Below are 25,737 nucleotides of genomic sequence, written 5' to 3'. Positions count from 1 at the left end.
GAGAGGAGAGAGTCATGGGAGTTGAAAAAATTGAGCAAGTGGAAGGTTAGGATGTTTGAAAGATGATCAGTATGAATGTTGAAGTCCCCTAGTATGAAGGCAGGAGTTTGGGAGGAGAGAAAGACTATGAGCCAGGCACTGAACTCATTAAGGAAATAAACCAGACAGAAGAGTTGAACCTTGCTAAGTTAGGCAATAGGAAACTGTTGTAATTATTGAATTGAGAAGTAATATGGTATTTATTCTCTTTGTATATCCACACCTAAATGGTTATTCCTGAAGGGTGTTGGTAACTTTTTTTCCTTAGACCTTTTTTCTTTTCTTTTTTAACTTTAGCTTCCACAGTCTTAGTTGGCACCCAGCTGCTTAATAAATACTTATTCTCTCCCCTCAAACCTTCTTATTAATAATAACAATTCTAGTCCAATTCTAGTGTCCTTCTTGCCTCCTACCGTATAAATCTAGTCAGTTACCAAATCTTGTCTTTTCTATCTCTGCTTCATGTGTCACCCCTTCTCTCTATCCATATGGCCACTATCCTAGTTCATATTTAGACCCACATCTCCTCTCACATGGGTTATTGTGATAATTTCCCAGTTGCTTTCCCTGCCTCAAGTTTTTCCCTTCTGCAATTCCTCCTATACATAGCTGCCAAAGGGATTTTTCTAAATTTCAGGTCTGCCTACATCATTCTTCTTAAATTCCAGTGATTCCATGTTGCCGCAAGTATCAGGTGATCCTCAAAATGGATTATGTTTATACAAATAGTCAAGAATAGAAAATGTAAATAATTGAGGGGTTATCTCCTGCTTTTGTCTTATTTGTGCTGTTGTTTCCCACCTTTAGCGTGAAAGAAGTCTGAAAGGTGAATAAATTGAAACAGAAATCCACCCTGAGTTTCTTTTGGTCTTTAGACCTAAGTGAGCCTGGCAGAGGATTGAATTGATTATTGTATAAGAAGTGGGAAGTTGTTAAGGGCATATGAATTGATTTATAAAAAATAAGAGTTAAAAAAGATGAGTATTATTTAGAAGGGTTTCACACTGCCCCTTTTCAAAAAATATACCCTTGATTCTTTGTTACACTTTTTCCTCCTGACATCATTCCTTCTAGCTCTGACAGTGCGGAATGGTGGTAATGTACTGGTCCCCTGCTACCCTTCCGGAGTGATCTATGACCTCTTGGAATGCCTCTATCAGTACATCGACTCAGCTGGCCTCTCCAACATCCCCTTCTACTTCATCTCTCCTGTTGCCAACAGCTCGCTTGAGTTTGCCCAGATTTTTGCTGAATGGTATGTCAGTATTCATCTTCTTTATACATTAGTACCTATGTGTTATGGGGAATGGATTTTTAAAAAGGCAAAGTTTCTGTCATGGAAATGTGAGGTATTAACTTAGCTATAGGGCCACTCTCTACAGGGTAACCATGTCTAACAGTACAAACAACCATGTTAACATTTGAGCAGTAGTGACTGAGCCTTTAGCCACCCCCAAACAAAATTGGCAAGTCTCACATTTAAATTCATTTACACATGTAAGGAGCTTAGAGTTACTGATAACCTGAAAAATTATATCAAAGTCACCTGAATAAAAAGCAATATAATTTAGTTTTTTCTGTAAAGATGGCAGGATTATCACTATCAACTATAAATAGGCTTTTTCATGCTGCTTGGAACTTGGAACATCTAGCTTCCAAGGAAAATACATTCTTTGTAGAAACAAGCAAATGGAATTTGGAGGTCCTTTTTTGTTTGTTTAAGAAAGAAAAAGACAGTGTTTGATTCATCTTCCTTTTGAGAATGAGAAAATTAATACTTTTCAGCAAATACTGTTAGTAGTAAAAATATACTTAAATTGTTGCGTTGATTTTTTTTTTATCATGGAGAAAGAAGGAAGGAAAAGAAAAAGAATGGGATACAGTGATGATAGTAAAGGCAGATATATACAGAGATAAACACAGAAAAAGGAAAGTTAGAGGAAGACAGGTAAGTTGCAATGTGGTGACCTAGAAAGAGTAACTGATTTATAGTCAGAAGGCCTCAATTTAAATATTGGCTCTGCGCCTAAGAACCTTGTTTCAGTTTTCCTTCTATAAAATAAGAGGATCAGACTAGACTACTCCAAAGTCCTTTCAGCTCTAAATCTATGATCCTACAATATTAAAGGCAAAGATAACTCTTCTGTTCTTGCTACTTTTATGAGGGTGGAAAACCAGCCATTTTTAAAGGGGTAAATATTATGAAAATTTGTTATTGAAATTATTTTAATTTCTGTATAACAGTTGGTTTTAAAACTATAGCCTAAGCTTCCTGCTTGAAAAAATATAAGGAAGATTTGTTATTATTTTACTGAGAAATTCTAATTTAAAAAATTATTGTATTTGTTAAAGCCCTTTTAAACCATGATATACTTTACTTATAACAGGATCATTTATTGGTATTTACCCAGTGAGTAAAAGGGATTAATCCATGCTCAGGACTAGAGGTCCCCTACTCCTGTCCTTGTAATGTTCTAGTGTGCCAAGTGTGCATCTATGGAATTATCTTTGCATAGTGGAAGAATTTCCCTTATTAAATAACAGAGCATTGGCTGAAGATTAGCTACCATTTTAATGGCTATATGGGTGTAATTGAACTTTGTGTCCTTTTCTGATTATGTTGGCTCTTTCTATCCTTTTGTCACAATTGAGACCTGCTCTCCTTTTTTCTGACCAGAAGAGACAAGAAGACACTAGATGCCATTGTCTTTCTACAATCTGAGATCTTGAAACAGCTGGAAGCTTCACAATCATTTAATCTAACCCTCTTATTTTACTTGTTAGTTTTCCCTCATTTTATCAGGGAATGCAATTTTCTGTGATTCTTCTCAGAAATATATTTTAAGATACTTATTTGCTTATTTTTATATTTATATTTATATGTATTTAAGATATTTACTGTTTCTTCCATCTGTAATAGTTTCATTGCTTTTACAGCCTTACCATTTGTAATCTTGCTGCTACATAGTCATGTTTTTTCTTTATATTCCTCTTTAGTTTTCTGGCCTAATTTCCCCTTTTTCTGCTTTTTCCTTTTCTTTTTTGTTCTGCTCTATAGAGAACTCTGGATTCAGCCAGCTTGGTTTCTTATTATTAATTGTATGGTTTGTTCCTGAATATTCAGAGCTTTCCTTTTAAAGCAGTATCCAAAACTTGAATTGTTTGCCTCTTAGAACTCTTTTCTAGGATGTCCTTCCTTATTATTGCTATGAACCTGATAAAATTTGTCATTTCTTAATGTAATTGCCTTTTCTCTTTGGACTTTGACTCCATTCATTTTACTTCTCTCCCCAAGTTTCCACTTATATTTACATAGCAGTTGCAAATTTAGTTGAATTCAGTACATATCACCACATACTACATAGAAAGTTTACACTGCAGAAAGGAACTGCTTTTTTAAATGTATACATTTGAGGGTGGAAAAAGTCAAGAAAAAAAATCTTTCCATAATCACAGAATGTTAGCACCAGAGAAATGCTAAAGATCATCTGTCTAGCCCAAGGTTCTTAACCTTTTTTGTGTCATCAGTGCTTTGATAGTCTAGGGAAACCTTTGAGCCTCTTTTTAGAATAACATTTTTAAATTTATTAAATAAGATAAATAGGATTACAAAGAAAACTATTGAAATACAATGATCAAAATACTAAATTTTGTAAAAAGTTCCTGGACCTCAGAGTGAGAACCCAAGACCCTGTCCATTCCCACCGATTTTTGTTTCTACTTGGAAACAACATCCATAGCTCCTCTAAGTAGAATGTACTTTGCTCTCATTAGGATATGGAAAAAGTTAAATTGAGTGGATGACTTTCCCTGTGTGGGTTGAAGGAAGGGAAGACCTAGGTAGTCCCCTTCTCCATTGCCTTTTATCTGTCTCCCTCCTTATCTTGATCTCACTCCTTCTCCCTTCCCTGGGAACCTGGTCATAGTAGAGAGACGCTGGCCCCTTCAGTGCTTTGTGTAAATGAAAGTAGTGGGCCTGGATCTTGGCATCTGCCAAGGCATTATCCTTATCCAAAAAGTGTTTTATTTAAGTCACATTCCTGAAACTTGAAAGGAAATAAATTAATCAGTGTAAATAACCCCTTTTCTATTAATAATAGCATTTTAGTATTCTCTCTCCTTACGTTATTCTTCTCTCTTCTCAGTTAGGAAACCATGAAGGGGAACTATTAGTCCAGAAAACTAAAGACAAACATAAAGAAATATTACTGGATTGGGGAGAGATTAGAAATGACAAAGTTGGAAAGGAGAAGTAACTGGTAAAAACATTTTCAGGAGAAAAAAAATCCTCTAGTAAATTTGTCAAAAGAAGAGAATCAGAAAATTCCATTCCCCAACAGCTACTAATGTATAGTTAAAGTCATCGTACCTAAACAGAAAGAAACTGCTTTTGAAACATGGAGAGATGTTAGGTCCAGATTTTATTTAGTTTTTACCACTGTGTAAATTTGGGCAAATCAATAGATTTGATTTAAGATAGGTGAGGTTCTCAGAAGTCTAATAAAGGTATCATGGGTTGGTGAAGAAACTATGTGGTCTATGACTATTTCTTCTGATTAACCTTCCCACCTACCATTCTAGATGCTTGAACAGCCACCTTCTTCCTTCCATCTTCACAAAAATTACCTTACAAATATCAGTAGGGAAGAAATTCTGAATAAATCAGGTAAATATTGCACATGAGCAAGCATCAGATCAAGAGAAGTATAGTCTCCTTATTTTCAGTTCCTTTCAGTTCATCATCTCCTGATACAAGAACTATCTCTTCTAGTGAGTTCGACATACTGTATCATTTCCTGATCTTATATGAGGCAGTTAGATGGCAGTATTTAGATAAGAATATGGGACATGGAACTGAGTCCAAATCCTACTAGCTCTGAATCTGAACACATCATTTGACCATTGTGTGCCTCACTTTCCCCATCTGTAAAAGGAGGATAACAATAGTATCTACCTCCCACAGTTGTTATGAGATTAAAATGCAACATTTGCAAAGTGTTTTATAAACCTTAGGGTTCTGTATAACTGTTACTTAATTAGAATAGTAGCATTAGCCAAACAGTGGCATAGGAATGGAGCACTAGGTACTTCCCAGAATCATTGATTTACAGCTGGAAGAGACTTTATAAGTCACTGATGACTTCCATGCATATGCCCTTTCATAAAGCATTCCTTCTTTCTGTTAACTCTTATGAACTTGTGACATCTTTTGCTCATCCAGTTAATGAATTTTTTATCTATGCTGTTTCAGGGCAGAGGTAGGTCTTTCATATCCTCAGAAGGAACTAACCAAACACTTAGTCACTTCCCTTTAACCTTTTGAGCCCTTGAGGAAAACTGTCCCATATTCCCTGCAGATCCCTGCATGCTTCAGAGCACCAACAGAGGCACTAGATTATCAGCTCCTTGAGAGCAAGAACAATGGCTTATTTACCTTTTTACCTCTCTTATTATCTAACACAGTGCTTTGTATGCTGAGGATACTGAAGAAATGTTTGATGAATACAATATATATTGGAGGGAGCAGGTGAGAAGGGAGGGAAATGTGGTAGGTGGGGAGGCCAATCAGCAGAAATGCTCCTGACTACATAGAGCTTCCTCACCGTTCTGCTTACTTATAAATTTAATGGAACATCTCTCCTGGCGACCCTAATAATAATAGTTCTTATTTACATAGAACATTAAGGTTTGCAAAGCATTTCCCTACCAGTGACACTACAAAATAGGTTATGCATGTCCATTTTTCAAGTAAGAAAACTGAGGTTTTGAGCCCATAGGTGACTTGCACAAAGTCACACAGTTAATGTGTCCCAGGCAGGATTTGATCCCGTGTCTATGATTCCATATACATTGATCCGTCTACTTCACACCATCCGGTATAGATCAGGCTGCTACACAACTGCCTCTTAACTTCTTTCTCTTTTTCTCTTTTCTCTTTTTCTCTTTATATATTTAAAAAGCCCCTTCCCCAAAGATGATATGCAGTAGAATTGTTAAATGTCCTGCTAATAGTGTTTTGCAGTATTTCTTAGAATTATTATCCAGATGAGCACCAGTGATAAGTCTAGTCAAATTTATCTTTTAAAATACAAAGAAAAAAATTCATATAACCTTAGTTCTTCAAAATGTCTTTTGAAATCTGGCTTGAGGGAATCAGTAATTTCAGTTTTATTTTGGTGAAATAGTGCTTTCTGCAGAATAAATGTCATAGAGAATATGTTGATAAAAGAAGAAACAAAAACAGTTGCCCCCTGAGTCAGTACCTTCTATATTGCCTTGGCCATAATCGCCGCTTATTCAAGTCAGTGAACATGTTTTAATAGCATTAACTAGTTATATATATTATAACAACACATTGAGAAACTATTTTTAATCTTTGTGAACAAAAGTCTATTTTTAAGGATCATTTTTGAAGTGTATTACTTTTTTAAAAGACTTATTTCAAGAAACTATATTCTCAGTACCCCCATGCCTTTGTTCACAGTAAAATTGACTGTCAAGAAAAAAATTTTTTAATGGTGGAGAATCTCTTGTCTGAAGTGTCACCAGTAGGTGGCAACCAGTACCACAGAATGTCTTACCTAATATATTGACGTGTAACTCATTTTTTTTCTTCTTTAAAAGGCTTTGTCACAACAAACAGACCAAGGTGTATCTCCCAGAACCCCCTTTTCCTCACGCAGAGGTAAGATAACAAGAGTTGGAGGAAAATAGAGAATAGATAATTACATGTGGGTAGAAATGGCCATCACCCAGATGAAAATTACAGAATTGTATAAAGAGTAAGGACCTCCATGGGTTATCCTGTTGATTTTAGCAGAAGACTATGATGAAACTTTCGTTCATCTGAACATGTGTGAGATGCTCTCCATCCTCATTTTTGCTTCCTAGAATCTGTAACTTCCTTCAAGACTCATCTCAGGTGTTACCATTGTGAAGCTTTCTGTTCTAGTTATTAATACTCACTCCGTCCACAGATTGCCTGCTGTCTAATTTCTGGAGAGTGTTTTGTATTCCCTCAGAATGTAAGCTTCTTGAGGGCAGAATATGTTTCACTTTTATCTTTGTATCTCCAGGCCCCTATAGTGTCTTGTACATAGTCAAAACTTTATAAATGTTGGTTGAATTGAACTGAAATGTTGTAATTCTATAAGAATTCCTTTTTTTTGTCCCAGTCTCAGTGATTCACTATTCTTCCCCATTCATCCATTCCATTTTCAGACCATTGATAATTACAATTAAGGCTATTTAGTTCTATTCATAGAACCTAGGAGTTCTAATCCAACTTGGGGGTTTTTTGTAAGTTTTTGGTTTTGGGGGGAGTTTTTTTGTTTTTTGTTTTAGCTGTGAGACAGTCAGGATTAAGTGACTTGCCCAGAGTCACACAGCTAGTAAGTGTCAAGTGTCTGAGGTCAGATTTGAACTCAAGTCCTCCTGACTCCAGGGCCATTGCTCTAACTTCTGAGCTACCTAGCTGTTGCTTCTAATCCTACTTTTACTCTTAACTTCTGAGTATCCTTTCTCAAGTTGTTAGATTGACTCTTGTCTGCTCTTTATCCTCTACTTTATAATTCTTTGTCCTACACCTCTTCCCATTTCCCTTTTTTACTTTGCTTAAGTTGTGCTACATCATTAGTGTTTACTCAGGGCACCCACCAAATTTCTGTTCTCATTATACTGAGAGTATTTCCATTATAGCACCTGATATTGCCTGTGGTAAATGATGTATCTTAAGCACTTTTCTCTTATGAAATGCTGTCCAGGAAAGATAGAGTATTAAAAATTGTAGAGCAATTTTCAGTACCTTAAATGTGAAAGTGCCTAACAGATTAAGATGTAAAATATAATTTACAGGTGTGAATCATTGTATCTTAGTGTGGTTCATGATTTCCTCTACCTCCATATTGTTGCAAATACATTCAAAGCTAACCCTTATTTATTTTTCTTTTTATATAATTTTCTGTTTTTACAGTTTATAAATAGAAAAGTGGAGTAGCTGCTATCAAAGCATAGTGACTAAGTTAAAAGGCTTTAAAGTTCCATCACTCCTCTTGATGCACTGGTAACTTTTGTTATCACACTTTTCAGAAGAATATTGGCAAATTAATACAGCAAGGATAAAGAAGTGTGTAGGAATCATGTCATTTTCATTTATTCATTCAACAAACATTTAAGTGACCAGTGTGTTCAAGCCACTCTGCTAGGTACACTGTAGGAGACAATGATACAAAAGACATAATCCCCTCCCTCAAGGAGTGTATCATCCAGTAGCTGAAGTAAGATCCATATATAAAAAAACTGAAATACAAATTGGAATGGAAGTCCATTAGACAGTACAGAGGAAGGAAGTGCTCACTTCTCAGTAGGACAGAATATACAGAATAGTTAGGGGGATAAGGCTATTTAGCCTGAGGAAGGAGTCTTAGGAGAGACATGAAATCTGTATTCACATAGTTCAGAGGTGGTCAGCTGGAAAATCTTGGGCAAATATTATAATCATTTTGTTTGAAAAGAAAATGGACTTTGAATTGAATAGGAGGAAGAGAGCAGACTAGACTGAATTTAGGACATTATTCTGTACTTTTAGTGACCCCAGGCTTTTCTCTTAACAAAGCCACAAAAAAATCTAATAGTAATATTTTTCCAATAATGATAGAATAGCTGTGAATCATGAAATACCACATTCTCTAAAGAATCAATATTGCAGGTTATCCAGTGGCAATAGATAATCTTCCTTTAGGAGATCCAGTTTGAAATGTCCAGCTCAGGAGAGAAAATAGGGGTAGTTTGATTGATTAATTGATTGATTTGAGAGTTATTTGCACAGAGATGATAATTAAAACCATGGAAACTGATAAAGTCATCAACTGAAAGAGTATAGAAGGAAAAGAGAAGGCCAGGATCAGAGCTCAGAGATGCACACAATTAGTTGGCTTGACATGGATGATGATCCATCTCTGGAAACTGAGGAGGCACAGTTGAACAAGTGGAAAGAGAATGAGGAACTAAACAATGCCACAGAAACCTGGAGAGAAAGAATATTCAGGAGGAGAGGGTGATCACCAATATCAGATGCTGTCAAGAGGTCAAAAAGGACAAAGATTGAGGGCGAAAAGGCAAATTTGGTCATTGGTAGGACCTATGGAGAGACCAGTTACAATTTAATGGTGATATCAGAAACCAGATTACAGAGCATTTAGAACACTGAAAGGTGAGAAAATGGAGGGAACCAGTATAAATGACTTTTTTAGGAATTTGGCTAAGAAAGGGAGGAGAGATAAAGAACAGCAGTTAGCAAAGATGGTAGGATCTAATAAATTTGGGTTTTTTTTTAAAGAATGGAGAGAGTTGAGTGTGTTAGCATGCAACAGGGAAGGAACCAGTAAGTAGGGAGAAGTTGAAAAACTATAGAGAAAAGGGAGGGTTGATTGTGTGCACAGTCTACAGAAAAGATGGTAAGGAATGATTTCAGGGAGTTGTTATTGATAACAGTAATAGTTAGCATTTATCCAGTGCTTTAAGGTTTGTAAAGGGCTTTGCAAATGTTATTCATTGTAGCCTCATAACAACCCTGATTGGTAGGGCCATTATTATTACCTCTCTTTTACACATGAAAAAACTAAGATGCACAGAGGTTAAGTGACTTGCTCAGGATCACCTAGCTAGGAAGTATCTGAGGCAGAGTTTGAACTCAGATTTTCCTTATTCTAGGTCCAGCATTTTATCCGTATCACCTCTCTGTCTCTAAGTGTAAGCTTAAGGCCCTAACACATTTCATATTGCTAGGACCTATGGAAAGATATGAACAAAAGTCATACAGAATGAGAAGGTATAAATGTGTACTGGTCTTCACCCACTGGAAGGAGTACTTCCTACTGTGAGATCACAGGTTCATAGGAGTATACATATGTCTAAGTCACTTGGAAGAGAATAGACTTGAATATTTACTCCAAAGTTTAAAATTGAAAGGTGGAACTTATAGGAAAGTGGATTTCAAATCTGTATAAGAAAGAGTTTTGTAATGATCAAAACTGTGCAGAAATGGAGTCAGCTGATCTCATAATATGGAGAGCTAGCTGTCACTGAAAGCATTCATTCAGGCTGTCCATTTGTAAAGGATATTATTAAAGGAATTTGTGTCTTTGACAGGAGCTACATGACTACCTGAGCTCCTACCCAACTTTCAGAATGCATTCATGATTTAATGAAACTTAGAAAGCAGGGATTGTCCCTTATAATAATAAAAGGTGTTTTAACAGTCATTTAACAGCATCATTCATTAAATAAGTAATTATTGAGGACCTACTATACCAAAGTATTGCACTAGGGGAGATACAAAATTTAGATAAGATACAGATCCTCCCCCTATGAAACTTGCTGTCTTAGTAGGATAAGAAACAAAATGTATATTTCTATAATACAGTTTTATATGATGAGTGCGTTAAGGATTTTTAAAACACAAAGTGTTATGTGAGACCCAAAAAAGATCTCATTATGCCTTAAAAGAAGAAAACGATGCTGTTGTCCTTGATAACTAAAAATTACTCTATTGTTGTTACTCTCCATAACATATATTAATCTAATTGAGATTAATGTGTAACTGTAATCCTCTCACATCAAGACTAGGTGAAGTGTACCTTTAGTGACTGTGACAGTCTGTGATAGAGTTTCATTTGATAACTGTTTCTGTCAGTCAGCCTTGTGGTCATGTACAGTTTTGGCTTGATAATGAGATTTATGTAGTTTGCTTTTGAGCCAGTAGAATGTTATATGTCAAGTGTACATCAAAGAGGTCTTTTCCAATAGCCAGTCATGTTTCCAGACATCTTGTCCATCTAGGAAAATGGGAACAGGCCTCTATTTAACCTAAAATGTGAACCAGTGTCTCAGCTGCCAAACGCTAGATTTTTCAAAAGATCCAATTCAAAAACAAAGGCCTATTTGTGCAGTATGGAGTTCTAGACCCCTTAAGATATTTATATTCACCTGATTATTCATATTTAAGCTACATTCTTTCACATTGTCAAATGTCAAAAATTGCTCATTTATTTACAATGAAGACTGAGTTCACATTTGGTGGAAATTATACATCATTGTAATTGATCATTAAAGTTAATAAACGCTAAGGTGAGGTTCTAAAACCACCAGTTACTATACAGAGGGCAACCAAGATCCTGAAGGCTTCAGGAACGGTCTTTAGCCAAGTCAGCTATAGCTAGTTACAACAGTTGCAGACAGAATAACTACAGTTTATATCAGTAGACCAAAAGCTTGCCTAGGTGACCAAACTGAAGATCATCCTATTCTGTTTTTTAAGAATGTTTTTCCATGAGAGTTTAAACCCCTGCCTCAAAATGAGGAGTAAATGTCTGCTACTTTCCATGGAGATAGTATGTAGGCCTTCCCCTGAGATGGTGAGAAAAGGATGACAAACCCTCTGCTTGTATAGTATCTCTTAGGAGAATATTGTAGAAACCCAGATGAGAAGTGATGAGGGCCTGAACTAGGATGGTGGCTGTGTGAGTGGAAAGGAGGGAACAAATGTTAGGAGATATTGTGAGTATAGACTGAAACAGGATTTGGGAACTGATTGGCTATGGTGGATAAGGAAGAAGGAAGAATGACAAATGACTCCACTTGGGAACCTCTTTGACCAAAGGACTTAGTACCTCCACAGAAAGTTGAGTAGTTTGATTAGTACTTTCAGCAAAAAGAAGGAAGTTTAATGGAAGCATAGGTGGAGGAATAAGATAATAAATTTTGTTTTAGACATTCTGACTTTGAGGTGTTGGTAGAACATCCAAATTCATTTGTCTAGTAGGCAGATAGCAGTGGAAGAGTGAATTTCAGGATACAGATTAGAACTGGATATATAAATTTAGGAGTCATTTTTTACAGGTAATAATTGACCCAACCAAATCTGATGAGATCAACAAAAGACTGGATATAGAAATCAGAAGAAAAAGTAGACTAGGACAGAACATTTGGGAATATTCAGTTTTGTTGGGACATATCATTGAAGATTGTGCAAAGGAGACTGAGGAGTGGTCATATAGGAAAAGAACTAAGAGAAATCAATGTTATAAAACCCAAGGTGGGAGAGAGTATCCAATAAATAGAATTGGTGGTTGTTGTCCTTCGTCTTCAAAGAGGACCAAAATGACATCAGCATTGTAAAGTGAAATTTCAATGTGTCTGACTGTGGCTGATCAGACCAATATGAGCTCGGAATGCTCTACCACAGGTTGGGCACAGGTAGTCCATATAAATATTTGGGGTGGATATCCCAAATTTGCGCATCCTGCATTTACTTTGTGCTGTCTCAATTCTGCTTTGCTCAAAGAACACAGCACCTTTTCTTATGTGGGCATGCCATGTTGAGAGTGGCCCTGTGCCAGTGTCTCCCATGTTGCACAGTCAAATCCAGAGTTCTTGAAGGAGACCTTGAGAGTGTCCTTGTATCGCTTCCTCTGGCCACCATGTGACCGCCTGCCCCATGCAAGTTCTCCATAAAATAGCCTTTTTGGCAAACGTACATTTGCATTCCAACAACATGGCCAGCCCATCAGAGTTGCGCTCTTTATCAAAAACTGCAGAAAGTTCTTGAAGGTAAGAACTGAGAAGACATCACTGGATTTAGCAGTTAAGAGATCAGTAGCAATCTTGGAGAGAACAGTTTTGATTCAGTCGATGGAGAGAAAGTCAAGTGCCAGGGATTGAAAAGTGAGTAATTGAAGAAATGGAGGTTGTGAAGGTAGACAACACATTCGAGGAGTATGTGAAAGGGAAAAGAATGGATAATGGCTTGAATAAATAGCAGGATCAGTATTTGTTTTTTAAGGATGATGAAGACCTGGACATATCTGTAGGCATCAGGAAAAGAGTCAGGAAATAAGGAGAGATTTAAGATGAACAGAAGGAGGAAGAGTTAAGGGGGTAAGTTCCCTAAAGAGAAAAGGGAGAGTGGGATTAAGAGGAGAAACAGATAATGTTGTCTTTGGCAAAAAAAAGGACGACTTCTTTGTCTCACACTGGAGCAAAGAGAGCGTCTGGTGTTGGAAAAGAACAGGGTAGAGGAATTACAGAGATTTTGAGATCTAGAATAAGAGAAATGGGGAAGTTCATGATGACAGCTTCAGTTTTCTTAATCAAAACTAGAAGAAATTGGGCAGTATAGATTGTTTAAGGAGAGCAGAGAAATTCAGAACAACTGCTGTGGAGAGGCGAACAATGAATCAGTTAGGAAAGAAGAATTTCAGTCATTCCATAAGCTTATTATGTGCCTGACATTGTATCAAGTTCTTGCAATACAGAAATCAAAAATAGTCCTTTCCCTCCTAAAGTTTATAATCATTTGGGAGAGACAACCCATATAAATCAGAACATCGAAGATAAATACAAAGAAGGTGAAACGTAACTTTACACCTGGGGGGACCAGGAAAGGCCTACTAGGCAAAGGGGCACTAGAGCTGAATCTTAAAGGAAGTCAGAAAAGCTAGGAGGTAGAGATTGGAATTGACAGCATTCCAAGCATGGGGACTAACCCACCTCAAAAGAACAGAGATGGAAGATAGAGTGTTGAGTTTGAGGAACAGCAAATAAGTTAATATGGCTGAATCACAGAATACGTGAAGGGGAGAATAAAGTATAAGAAAATAAGGTAAGAAGGGACCAGGGTGCCAACTTGCAAAGACCTTTAAAAGTCAGGTAAAGGACTTTGTATTTGATATTGAAGTAATATGGAGCCACTGGAGTTTATTGATCAGGGTGGGAGGGAGAATTTTAGAAAAAATCACTTTGGCAACTGAGTGGAAGATAGATTATAGTGGAGAAAACCTGAAACAGGAAGGTCAGTTAGAAGGCTATTGCAGTAATCCATTTAAGAGATAAAAAGGGCCTAAATTTGGGACCTAATGGTATGTGAAAGGGTAGAAGGAGATCAAAGAAAGAAATCACAGGATTTGGCAATTGATTATTTACATGGGGTAATCTGTAGAAAGGAGTTGAGGATGGTGCCACAGTTATAGATCTGGGTGACTAGAAGAATGGTAGTTATCCCCTCCACAGTTATAAGAATATTCAGAAAAGGTGGAAAAGATAATAAGTTAGTTCTCTTTTGGACCATTTGATTTTACAATACTAACTCCTAAGTCATGTGACCAACAAGATGGAGGACTAAGCATTTTCTCTAATCCTCTCAAACCTCTTCAAAATAAAAATTATGTGTCAAAGATGAAGCAATTTCAGCTTTTTCCACAGTCTAAGACACCAAGAACCCAAACAGGCTAAAAAGCCAATGAACTTATTTATCTTCCTCTCCCTTACAACCTACCAAACTCCTAGCAACAGAGCTGCACAAATGTCCCAAGTAACTCACAAGAGAAATCAACTTTGCCCTCCGTCTCCACATCTCCCCTCCCCTCAAGGGCCACTGAGATCCAAAAAGCAAAAATATGCTCAGACTGCCATGCCACCGTGGAGGTATTCTCTGCTACCACAGAGCCCAGCCAGAAATGAGGAACAGGGGGGAAAGGGGATAGGACCAACGTAGATGGCATTCCCCTAAGCTGACAGAAAGAAACCAATAGACAGCTGGGACCAGTTCTGTCTCCGCAAAAGTCATTTGGAGCAGAGGCCAAGCATGTTGAACTGTGAATTGGCCAGCATGAAAGAAGGCCAAGATGTTCTGTGATCCAGCCCCCAAGGAAACCACCGTCAACGTGAAAATAGTCAGAAAGGAGAAAATAAGGAAAAAAGACTGAAAGTTGTTAACAGAGAAGGAAGAAAAATCAGAGTCCCTGAGCATAAACAGATAAGCCAGAAGGGAATGTGGTCTCCAAATCAGGTAAGAGTTCAGGCAGATGTAAATAAATATTGCAGGAAAAGGAAAATAAATTGGTACCTGATAAAGCAGATAACTATGAATTCCCCAGAAAACATAGAACCACAGATAGATTTTCCTAAATGGCTTAAAAGAGAAATAAGAATTATGAAAGCACAGTAGAAATATTTGGCAAAATAGAAAAAGTGGAATCCACTCTGACAAGTGTCACCAAAGAAACAAAAGAGCATAACTGCTAGGGAGCATAAACATGGAAGAAAAAGACACTCTGAGAGAAGAGCAAAAAGCAATAATATTTAAAGGAAGTATGATCTCCAGCAGAACATAGTACTCTCTAAGACAAGATGCATAGAAACGACTTTAAAAGATTAAATTGCTCCCAGAAGAACACAAGTCAGAAAACTTGAATACCATAATGCAAGGAAAAATACAGGAAAATTGCCTAGAACTTCTGAATACAGAAGACAGAATCCATAGAGCACCCATAGGTAAAAACCCTGTGCTGCAAACATCAAGACACACAGTGGTTAAATTTAACAATTCCACTGGAAAACAACAGATTCTTCAAGTGATCAAGAGAAAGATATAAAAAAAAAGGAAATTCAAATAACATGGGACTATTTTATACCCACCAGAAACCATAAGAAGAAATGGAATAATGTGTTCCAGAGAATAATGGAGCTCAAGATGCATGCTAGCGTGAAAATCTGCCCTGAACATCTGAGCCTAACTATAAATGAGAGAAGATGAATGTTCAGTAAAAAAAGGCATTCAAAGAATGCATAGAAAGAAAACTTGATATGTCTGAAGAAATTATTTGTTTCTCAGACACACCAGACAACAGAAATAAGGGAAGGGTAAACAAATACAGTAACTAAGGGCAACAACAAAATAAAACAAAAATCATTAAGAGATTTCTTTCCAAATATACATAGACAAAAATAAAAGCAGAAAGCAAACAGTAGTGATTGTAGAGAAACAGGCCTGAAACATCATAGACTAAACATCATAACACCCTACCTATGGGTGAATCACTTTATTTTTGTGGTACTAAATTAAAAAATGAGACTGTAAAAAAAAGGGTAGAAAGAAGATAGAGTACGTGATGTACCTTGAATCACATCAAAGGTTAACAGTGAAGAGATAACCCTTGAATTCTCTCAGTAAGAAGAGAGCCTGTGGGAGAGTGAGTAAGCAATACATAGGGAGGAATCCAAAAAAGGGGAAAGGAAAAGGAAAATCTTGTTTCATTAATGGGAAGGGGTAGTACTGATAAATGCTCCTGTGGGAGAAGAGAGATGTTTCATAAAGGAAATGAAGGTCTTGTATACAGGTCTGCAGGAAGTTAGTGCTTAGACCAGTCATCCTGCCTCAGGAAGAGGACAACCAGAGCTCCTGAGGGCAAATGACACCCAAAAGAATAGGAAGGCGTAGACCCAAGGAAGAGATTTTAAGGCAGCTAGGGAAAAAAAGACCAAGGGTGGGGCAAAGGTCAACAAGGAACTACATAATCAGGGACATAGGAAAATTCCTACCACGAGGCAATATCCTTTCTACAAAATAAGTAAAAGGGATATGAATCAAAGAATAAAAGTCTAGAGTAAACAGAACACAAAGCTAAATAATGAAGAGAATGAGGAAAAATTCTTTTTTAGAAAAAGGCACAGAAGATAAAATTTTAAAAATTAATAAGCAAAACAAAGTAAAGGAGATGAGGAAGGGAATCTTACTTGACTAAAGGGGGGAAAGGGAAAGATTAGATAAAAGCAAGCAATAAAAGAGGAACTCATAATCAAATCAATACATAGCAGATTGGGGAGAGATTGCGTTTTGAGAGTGAGAACCAGTGGGATTAGGGTTGCCTTAAAATAAATTAAGCTAAAATAACTGAAGATATATGATGGGGCATTGGAAGTTTGAGATGTCCAAAGGATATGCATTTTAAAATGACCAACAGGTTGTTGGCGATACAAGACTGGAGCTCAAGAGAGAATGGAGCTAGATAAAAGATCTAGGAATTATCTGAATGGAGATATTAATTAAGCCTTTGGGAGCTGATGAAATTACCATATGCAAGAATATAGAAAATAGAAGAAGCCCCAGGAAAAAACCTTAAGGGACAATCATAATTAATGGACATGTCATGGGTAAAGATCCAGCAAAAGATACTAAGGATTAGTCAGATAGAAGAATGAAGAGAAAGCAGTATCACCAAACAGCTAGAGAGGAGACAGTATCTAGTAGATAGTCAGTTGTCTCTAATGCTACCAGAGAGATAAAGGAGTAGGATCAAAAAGAGACAGATTAACTTAAGACGTGATAGATAACACTGTAGAGTTTCAGTTGAATGATGAAGTGCAGAGGGTTTAGAAGAGAGTAGAAATGGTCAAAGGATATGACCTGGCACTTTTTAAATGAACTCAAAACTATAGTCATATGAAAAATGCTCTAAATCACTATTGATTAAGAGAAATGCAAATTAAAACAATTCTTAAGTATCACCCCACACCTATCAGATGAGCTAATGTGACAGAAAAGGAAAATAATAAATATTGGACAGTATGTGGGAAAATTGGGACAGTAAAGCACTCTTGGTGGAGTTGTGAACTGATTTATCTGTTTTGGAGAGCAATTTGGAACTAGTCCAAAGGACCATAAAATTGTTCATACCTTTTGATCCAGCAATGCCACTATGAGGTCTATATCCCAAAGAGATTTTTTTTTGAAAAGGGAAAAGGATGGCGGAGCCAAGATGGTGGAGTAGAAAGACTCATATACCCTAGCACTTCCCCTGCAGCCCACAAAATACCTGTAAAAAATGACTCTCAAGAAATTCTAGAGCAGCAGAAGCCACAGAACGACAGAGTGAAAGAGATTTCCAGCCAAAGGTAACCTGGAATGCTGAAAGGAAAGGTCTGTCCCACGGGATGCTGAGTGGAAGCAGAGCCCAGCCCTGGCCATGCCACACAGTGAGGAACAGGACCAGAACAGGCCTCCAGGGCAGAATCCCCAGCAGGGAGCATCCCAGATCCCTCAACCCACAAGCAACAAAGAAAGCCTCAAAAGTCATTGTGGGAGGGCTTCCCCAGCTGGATGAGAGGAGAGCAGGATCCCCCCAGCATTAGCTCTAGGTGGCAGCAGCAGCAGCAGCAGCAGCAGCAGGAAGCAGCTACTGTGGCCCGGAATCAGCCTGGGTCCCTTGTCCAGGCTACTCAACTTAAAGCCTCTAGGGAAATTGAGCAGGGGATCTGAACCTCACCCCTCAGTGGCTGCCCCACCCCCACCCAGAGCCCCTGGGGCAATTGAGCAGCTGATCTGAATCTCAGCCCTGAGCACGGTTCTGGGGGGGAGGAGGAGCACTAGGAACCTCCTCTTGAGAAAGGATTCAGAAGTCAAGTAACTGACTGGGAAAATGCTCAAAAAAAGGGAAAAAGAATAAGACCATAAAGGGTTACTTTCTTGGTGAACAGGTATCTCCTTCCATCCTTTTGGATGAGGAAGAACAATACATACTGTCAGAGGAAGTCAAGGCTTCTGCCTCCAGTATCTCCAAAATGAAATGAGAGTGGAGTTCAGGAAAGCTAATGACTATGACGTAAACCAGGCAGTTACAAAACAAAACCAAAAGATTGAAAAAATAGAAGATGATGTGAAAAACATTGGAAAAACAGCTGACCTGGAAAATAGATCCAGGAGAGACAATTTAAAAATTATGGGACTGTCTGAAAGCCATGACCTAAAAAAGAGCCTGGACATTATCTTCCATGAAATTATCAAGGAAAACTGCCCTGATATTCTAGAACCAGAAGGTAAAATAAATATTGAAAGAATCCCCTGATCACCTCCTGAAAGAGACCTGAAAAGAGAAACTCCTAGGAATATTGTGGCCAAATTTCAGAGTTCCCAGGTCAAGGAGAAAATACTGCAAATAGCTAGGAAGAAACAATTTGAGTATTGTGGAAATACAATCAGGATAACACAGTCTCTGGCAGCTTCTTCATTAAAGGATTGAAGGGCTTGGAATAGGATATTCCAGAAGTCAGAGAAACTGGGATTAAAACCAAGAATCACCTACCCAGCAAAACTGAGTGCAGTACTTCAAGGGAAAAAAAGGTCATTCAGTGATATAGAGGACTTTCAAGTATTCATGATGAAAACACCAGAACTGAATAGAAAATTTGACTGTCAAACTCAAAAATCAAGAGAAGCATGGAAAGGTAAACAGGAAAGAGCAGTCATAAAGGACTTTCTAAAGCTGAACTGTTTACATTCCTACATGGAAAGGTAATATTTGTAACTCTTGAGACTTTTCTCAGTATTTGTGTAGGTAGAGGAATTACACACACACACACACACACACACACACACACACACACACATAGACAGAGAGTATAAGTTGAGCTGAATCAGAAGAGATGATATCCATATAAAATTAAATTAAGGGGTGAGAGAGGAAAATATTGGGAGGAGAAAAGGAGAAATGGAATGGGGCAGACTATCACTCATAAAAGAGATAAGAAAAATCTTTTTCAAAGGAGGAGAAAAGGGAGGAGGTAAGAGGGGAAAAGTGAAGCTTACTCCCTTCACAAATGGCTTAAGGAGGGAATAACATGTTCACTCAATTTGGTATGAAATCTATCTTACACTATAGGAAAGTAGGGGAGAAGGGGACAAGTGGGGTGAGGGGGATGATAGAAAGGAGAGCAAATGGGAGAAGGGAGTAACTAGAAGTAAACACTTTTGGGAAGGGACAAGGTCAAATGAGAGAATGGAAAAAAAGTGGGGGGCAGGGCAATATAGTTAGTCTTACACAGCATGACTTATGGAAGTCTTTTGCAAAACGACACATATATAGCCTGTGTTGAATTGCTTGCCTTCTCAATGGGTATGGGTGGGGAGGGAGGGAGAGAAGTTGGAATTCAAAGTATTAGAAACAAATGCTGAGAATTGTTATTGCATACAACTGAGAAATAAGAAATATAGGTAATGGGGTATAGAAATCTATTTTCCCCTACGAGAAAAGAGAGAAGATGGGGATAAGGGAAGGAGTGTGGAAGGGAGTGTGATAGAAGGGAGGGCAAATTGAGGGAAAGGGTAATCAGAATGCAAGGTATTATGGAGTGAGGGAGGGGAGAGATGGTGAGAAAAATTGGAACTCAAAATTTTGTGCAAATGAATGTCAAAATCTAAAAATAAATAAAACTATAAAAAAAAGAAAAGGGAAAAGGACTATTTGTACAAAATATTTACAACAGCTCTTTTTGTAGTGGCATAGAACTGGAAATTGAGGGGATGCCCCTCAATTGGAAAATGGCTGAGTTGTAGTACATGATAGTAATGGAATATTACTATGCTATAAGAAATGATGAGCAGGCTGATAGCAGAAAAACCTGGAAAGGCTTATACGAACTGATGCAAAGGAAAGTGAGCAAATCCAGAACACTGGGCATAGAAACAGCAGTACTGTACAGTGGATCAACTGTGAATGACTTAGCTATTCTCAACAATACAGTGATCCAGGACAGTCCCAAAGAACTCATGATGAAAAATGCTACCCATTGTCAGAGAAAGAACTGATGGAGTTTGCAGATCAGAGCATACTGTTTTTCATTTTCTATGGGGCTTTTTTCCCTTTTGGTCTGTGTTTTCTTCTACATTGTGACTAATATGGTAATATATTTTGCATGATTGAACATGTATAACATATCAAATTGCTTAACATGTCAGGGAGGGGGGAGTTGAGGAAGGAAGAAAATTTGGAACTCAAAATTTTTTTCAAAAACTGAGTGTTAAAAATTGTCTTTACATGTAATTGGGAGAAAAAATATATATATTTTTTAAAAGAGCAGGGGATATGTGAAAGCCCTCAGTGTAGAAGACTTATTTCAAAGAGTATAGTTGAGAAGAGAGAGAAATATAACAAAAGCCAGTGAGCATGATAAGTTAGGCAGGTAGGATCACACAGTGAAGAATATTGGACCTAGACTCAGACCTGATTTTAAATCTTGCCCTAGATAGTTACTTCTGATGTAATCCTGGGCAAGTCACTTAACCCCTACCTACTTCTATTTCCTCATCTATAAAATGGAATAATAATAGCACCTGCCTCACAGGATTGTAGTGAAGCTCAAATGAGGCAATATATGTAAATCTTAAAGCACTACATCAATGCCAGCTATTAGGATTTAGCTAGGACTTTTTAAGGATCATGGAGACTTGGGAAGGATGGGGGTGATGGAGCAGTGTGCTTGAGATGGGTTCAGGAGTGCTTAGGAGTACATGTAGAAAGTTGACTTGGTAAACAACAGCATTCTAATCTCTCGCTATGAGAGATTAGAATGAAGGCAGAGAGAGATAGTTGGAGAAAGGGGGGAATAATGTCAGAAGTATGTGAAATGAGTAGGGGAGAGGAGGGAATACCCATCAGATGGCCTCAGTTCTAGGGATTAAATGTGAGGCAGGGTCCTCCATCAGAAAAAGTGGGAGGGAGAGGTGGCATAGGAGGCTTAAAGAAACAAGAAAAGTTTGGAACAACTCTGATGAATGAGATAGGGAATCAATTAGGGATTAGTGGTAATCAATTAGTAATAGGATTGCCATTCTACAATGAGAACCCATTGGAGAGTAGTTTGTATATAGTGGACTCAATCAGCAGAGTTTTATTTCTTCCAGTTCTATTCAGCAGCATGTGATTAGGAGGAAGTAGGCAGGTGGTAGGAATAATCCAGGTTTGGGTTTAGCAAAGCATAATCCATCATAGGACAAGGGAAGAAAGAATTCAAGAACAGAACAGTGTACAGTGGAAATGGTTCACCAAGGGCTGATGATTGGGAAAGGAAGAGAATGTAGCCAGAGCAGATGAGATGGTCTGGGATGGTGTGAAAAGACAGAGGGATTGGAGACCAGAGTGAGAACAGAAATCAGAATCAGGGAGAGATGGAGAGATTAAAGTTTATAAGCAAATAAAGGAAATTCAGAGTTCTTTAACATGCAAGTGGGACATTTGTTGGCAATGGAAAATCAAAAGCATGACAACCCTGTGTGTTGCTGAGGTGGATTGGAGGCCTAGGTAAGAGGCATTGACTAGATTAAAGAACTGAGAAGTTATGGTATTATGAGGACATCATCATGTATATTAGAGTTTCCTAGAACTAAGGAAGACGTAAGATAGACTAAGAAATAACATAATTATGTAACTAAGACAGAGCTTAAAACCAAAAGCCAAGCACTGAACTCATTGTGAAGGGAAGGAGAATGTGCTGGGAGTCAGCTGATAACAGAATCTGAATTGGGTCATAAAATGAGCCTCTGCTGATGAAGGCAAAAGATTAGAAGTTTAAAAATTAATGGTTTGTGTTGACACAGCCCTCAACCACCTGACCTGCCATGTTCCTGTGAATTGGAGCAAACCTAGCAGTGTGATGGCATTGTTGGATTAGAAAACCTATGGAGAGGAAGAGGCAGGAGGTAGTTTGTTCCAGTCCAGAAGCCATGTAGCAGTGAGGAAGCAGTTGAGATTAAGATAAATTTGTAATGGACATAATTGGGACACTTAGTGACTTTATTCAGTGGCATTTAGCAACATGGGCATAGAAATAGGAAAGAGAGATGGTTGAGGTAACCTGAGGCCTGAGCAGTGGAAGGAAAAGGCAGCCAGGGAAACTGGTTTTCCATACGGTCAAGACTGCAAAAGGAGGAATCTAAGGCCAGAGCAGTGATGATATCCTGGGAGAACAGAGGGAAGTATAGCATTATGATGTGCACATCCAAACACTGAGGATCTGATTGATGTGAGTCCTCAATTCACTCTACTGTCTCCCTGAGTCTTGGAATCTCCTATTGTTCTGAGAGCTAGGCAGTAGCAGGTGATAACTATAGTGTCTGGATCCCCAAGGACTTGTCAGAACTCATGTTAGAGACCAGTTCCTTAGCTGAATAACAAAATGGGAGAGGAGTCATACCCAGAAGATGCCCCACAAGGGGAGCAAATACTAGATACCCAATTCAAAATTTCCAGATACATAGGCCTTGTAATATTTCTGTCAGTATCTTTGTTTGAGCCTTATGTGTGTACTGCTGCCAAAATTGAATGAAGAGCATAACATTATGAAACACAAATTGGTATAAAACAGTTTGCATAGCATACAGTCAGTAAGTGACATTGTAGGCTCTTTGGAAGAGAGCTCTTTAGTATTTCGTATGAGACACCTAAGTAAATTAGTGACAAATGACATCGTATATGGAAGCAAACTTTCTTTTAAGTGAATTGATATTAACAAAAGGACTTACTTGCTTTTTGCCCTGAAAGTCATACTGCATAACTTTGGTGGTACTTGGCCAATTTAGATAAAGTCACTTTTTTTCATAAGTATATTCCACCCACACTCCCTCCCATTCTGTAGCAGTAAGTAGCAAGACTTTGCACTTGTTTTCATCATAGATAATCTGATATATCTTCATTTTCACATTTTTTTCCAGCTCATTCAGACCAACAAACTGAAGCACTACCCCAGCATCCATGGAGACTTCAGCAATGATTTTAAACAGCCTTGTGTAGTTTTCACTGGTCATCCCTCCCTCCGATTTGGAGATGTTGTACATTTCATGGAACTTTGGGGAAAATCTAGTCTCAACACTGTTATATTCACAGGTAAATAGGAGAATTACTCTTATCTGTCCCATTATAATTCACAACTGCCAAGGGAAAAGGCCCAAGATAGAGTCACTTAAATTACATACTAGCAGAGAATCATAGCAGTGGGATCTGACAGATTATTTAGTCCAGCTGCCTTATGAAAAAAATAAGTTCCAAAGAGGCTCGAAGTTACCAAAGGTCATATGGCTAGTTGGTAAGAAACAAAAGAAAAATTTTCAGATACACACACACACACACACACACACACGCACACGCGCGCGCACACACACACACACACACACCCTTAATAGTTGTATTTTCTTCCTAATTCTCTGGTACTTTCTAGAGTGAAGCTATGAACTGGCTATATAATATAGACTAATTCCAGTATCCAGTCTTGTTTTCCCATGTCTGTCCCTCTAGGAATATCTGATAGGAATCATCTTTGAACTGTAGCAAGCTGCTTTTATTCTGGAAACTTGAACCACTCAAGAAAAAAACAAATCCCTGACAAGGCCAGATAGTGTGACCAATGGCAGTTGGCTACTCTGAGCCATGTTCCAGCATTCTTTTTAAGAAATCAGGTATCTTAAAAGCTCAATATTTGACCTTTCAGTCGTTTTAAGACACTGGTTCCCCAAGGTTCCCCGAAGGACAGTTCTAGGGGATTGCCAGATGTTGTTTTACCTTGGTCAAAGTAAAATCTGGGGAGCTAAGAACCAGTCATGGGAAGAATGGATTTCATTAACTCCTCAAATGACTACCTCCCCAAACTAGAAGTAGTTTGTGCAGGTGAAGCCCAGTTCTGATCTTTTCGGAGTACCTGACCCATAAGTCTGCAGGTTTGCCAGCAGTATGCTACACTAGACTTACCACCAATATTTCATGGAGCTAGAAAAGATCTCAAAGGCTATCTTGTTTGACCCTTACTTGACCAGCCTTTACTTGCAGACCTCAAATTTAGGGGGAACCTCCTCTGAAGATCACCAGCTATTACTGTAGAAGCCTTTTCTTCTTTGTTCTACTGTTTGCAACTACTATTCAGTTTCTCCGCTCCTCATCTCAGGCTGCCACAGCATTGCTGGAGAGAGCTGCAAATCTGAAGTAACTTCATTTACTACAAATTTACAATAAGCTATAGCCAGCCAGGTAGTCCCTGCAGTCATACTGACTCTATATCTCATTGTCCACAGCCAATCTACAGGACTCCTTAAGCCCTAAGCTGTGCCTTTCTTCCCAATGTTGATCACACATAATTTAGCCCCTAAGAAAACTGAGCTCATCCTCAGTTCCTTTCCCCAAACTACTCAGCATTATCATCTAGTTGCTTTCCCTTTAATCATAAAAAGCCTCACTTAAATCTTGTCCCTCCTACCTGAACCCTCCATTCCATCTATGTGAGCTCTTGGTTCCATTTTTTCCCACTTCAGGATCTTAATCCTTCAGTCATTCCCTTCCTATCTCTTTAATCTCTCCATCCCTTTTCACTACTTTGCATCTGCCTAAAATCATTTTCATTTCTCCCCAAACCCTTACTTTCTTGCTTCTGTCCCATTTAGCTACCATTCCATCTCTCATTCCATTCATTGCTAAACTTGTCATAAAAGTGATGCCTTTATATCTACGTCACCAGCTTTCCTTGTGCTCTGGCCTCTACCCTCATCACTCTACTATGTGACCTAATAATCACATATAATGGCCTTTTTCTCAGCCATCATTCTCCTTGACCATTTTTGTTTCATTGAACATTTTTGACCACTCCCATCTTATTGGATACCTTCTGCTCCTTTAGCTTTAGAGATCCCAACTTTCCTGATTCTCTGAATTCTTTCACCCCTCCTTTGCTATATTTTTCTAATGATCCTAGTTCTCTTCTTAAATTCTCTTAACTTCTTAAGGTGAGTCTTCCCTAGGGTTCTTTTCTGGGCTGTGTTGACTCTTGTTTTTGACAGTTTTATTTAATCCTGTGACTTCCAGTTAGGACCTCTGTCTAGATGAATCTAAAATGTATCTCTGCAACCTTGACTTTTTTTCTGAGCTCTAGACTAGCATCTCCAACTGTCTACCTAGTTGTTCTACTCTCATCTTAAATTTGCCAAAATCATTATCTTTCCATCCAAACTTCCTTCTCCTTCTGACTTCACTATTTCCATTAGTGATGTGTGCCACTATTCTCCAGTCTGCCATGTTTAAAACACTGGGGCTGGATTTGGCTCTTCCC

General features: G+C 38.1%; 1 protein-coding gene across 5 annotated transcripts in view; it reads left to right on the top strand.

Moving 5' to 3' along the window:
• The window catches only part of INTS9 (integrator complex subunit 9), a 138,690-nt gene that overhangs the window by 86,536 nt on the left and 26,417 nt on the right, over positions 1-25,737 (top strand). For all 5 annotated transcript variants that reach the window (XM_072634815.1, XM_072634813.1, XM_072634814.1 and 2 more), the window contains 3 exons: positions 1,114-1,294; positions 6,664-6,724; positions 23,360-23,531. In XM_072634815.1, coding sequence (XP_072490916.1) covers positions 1,114-1,294; positions 6,664-6,724; positions 23,360-23,531 — 414 coding nt within the window. The remainder of the gene's footprint in view (positions 1-1,113; positions 1,295-6,663; positions 6,725-23,359; positions 23,532-25,737) is intronic.

The sequence above is a fragment of the Notamacropus eugenii genome, chromosome 1 (genome assembly GCF_028372415.1).
Source record: "Notamacropus eugenii isolate mMacEug1 chromosome 1, mMacEug1.pri_v2, whole genome shotgun sequence".
Taxonomy (NCBI): Eukaryota; Metazoa; Chordata; class Mammalia; order Diprotodontia; family Macropodidae; genus Notamacropus; species Notamacropus eugenii.
This window is presented reverse-complemented; position numbering and strand designations above follow the sequence as displayed.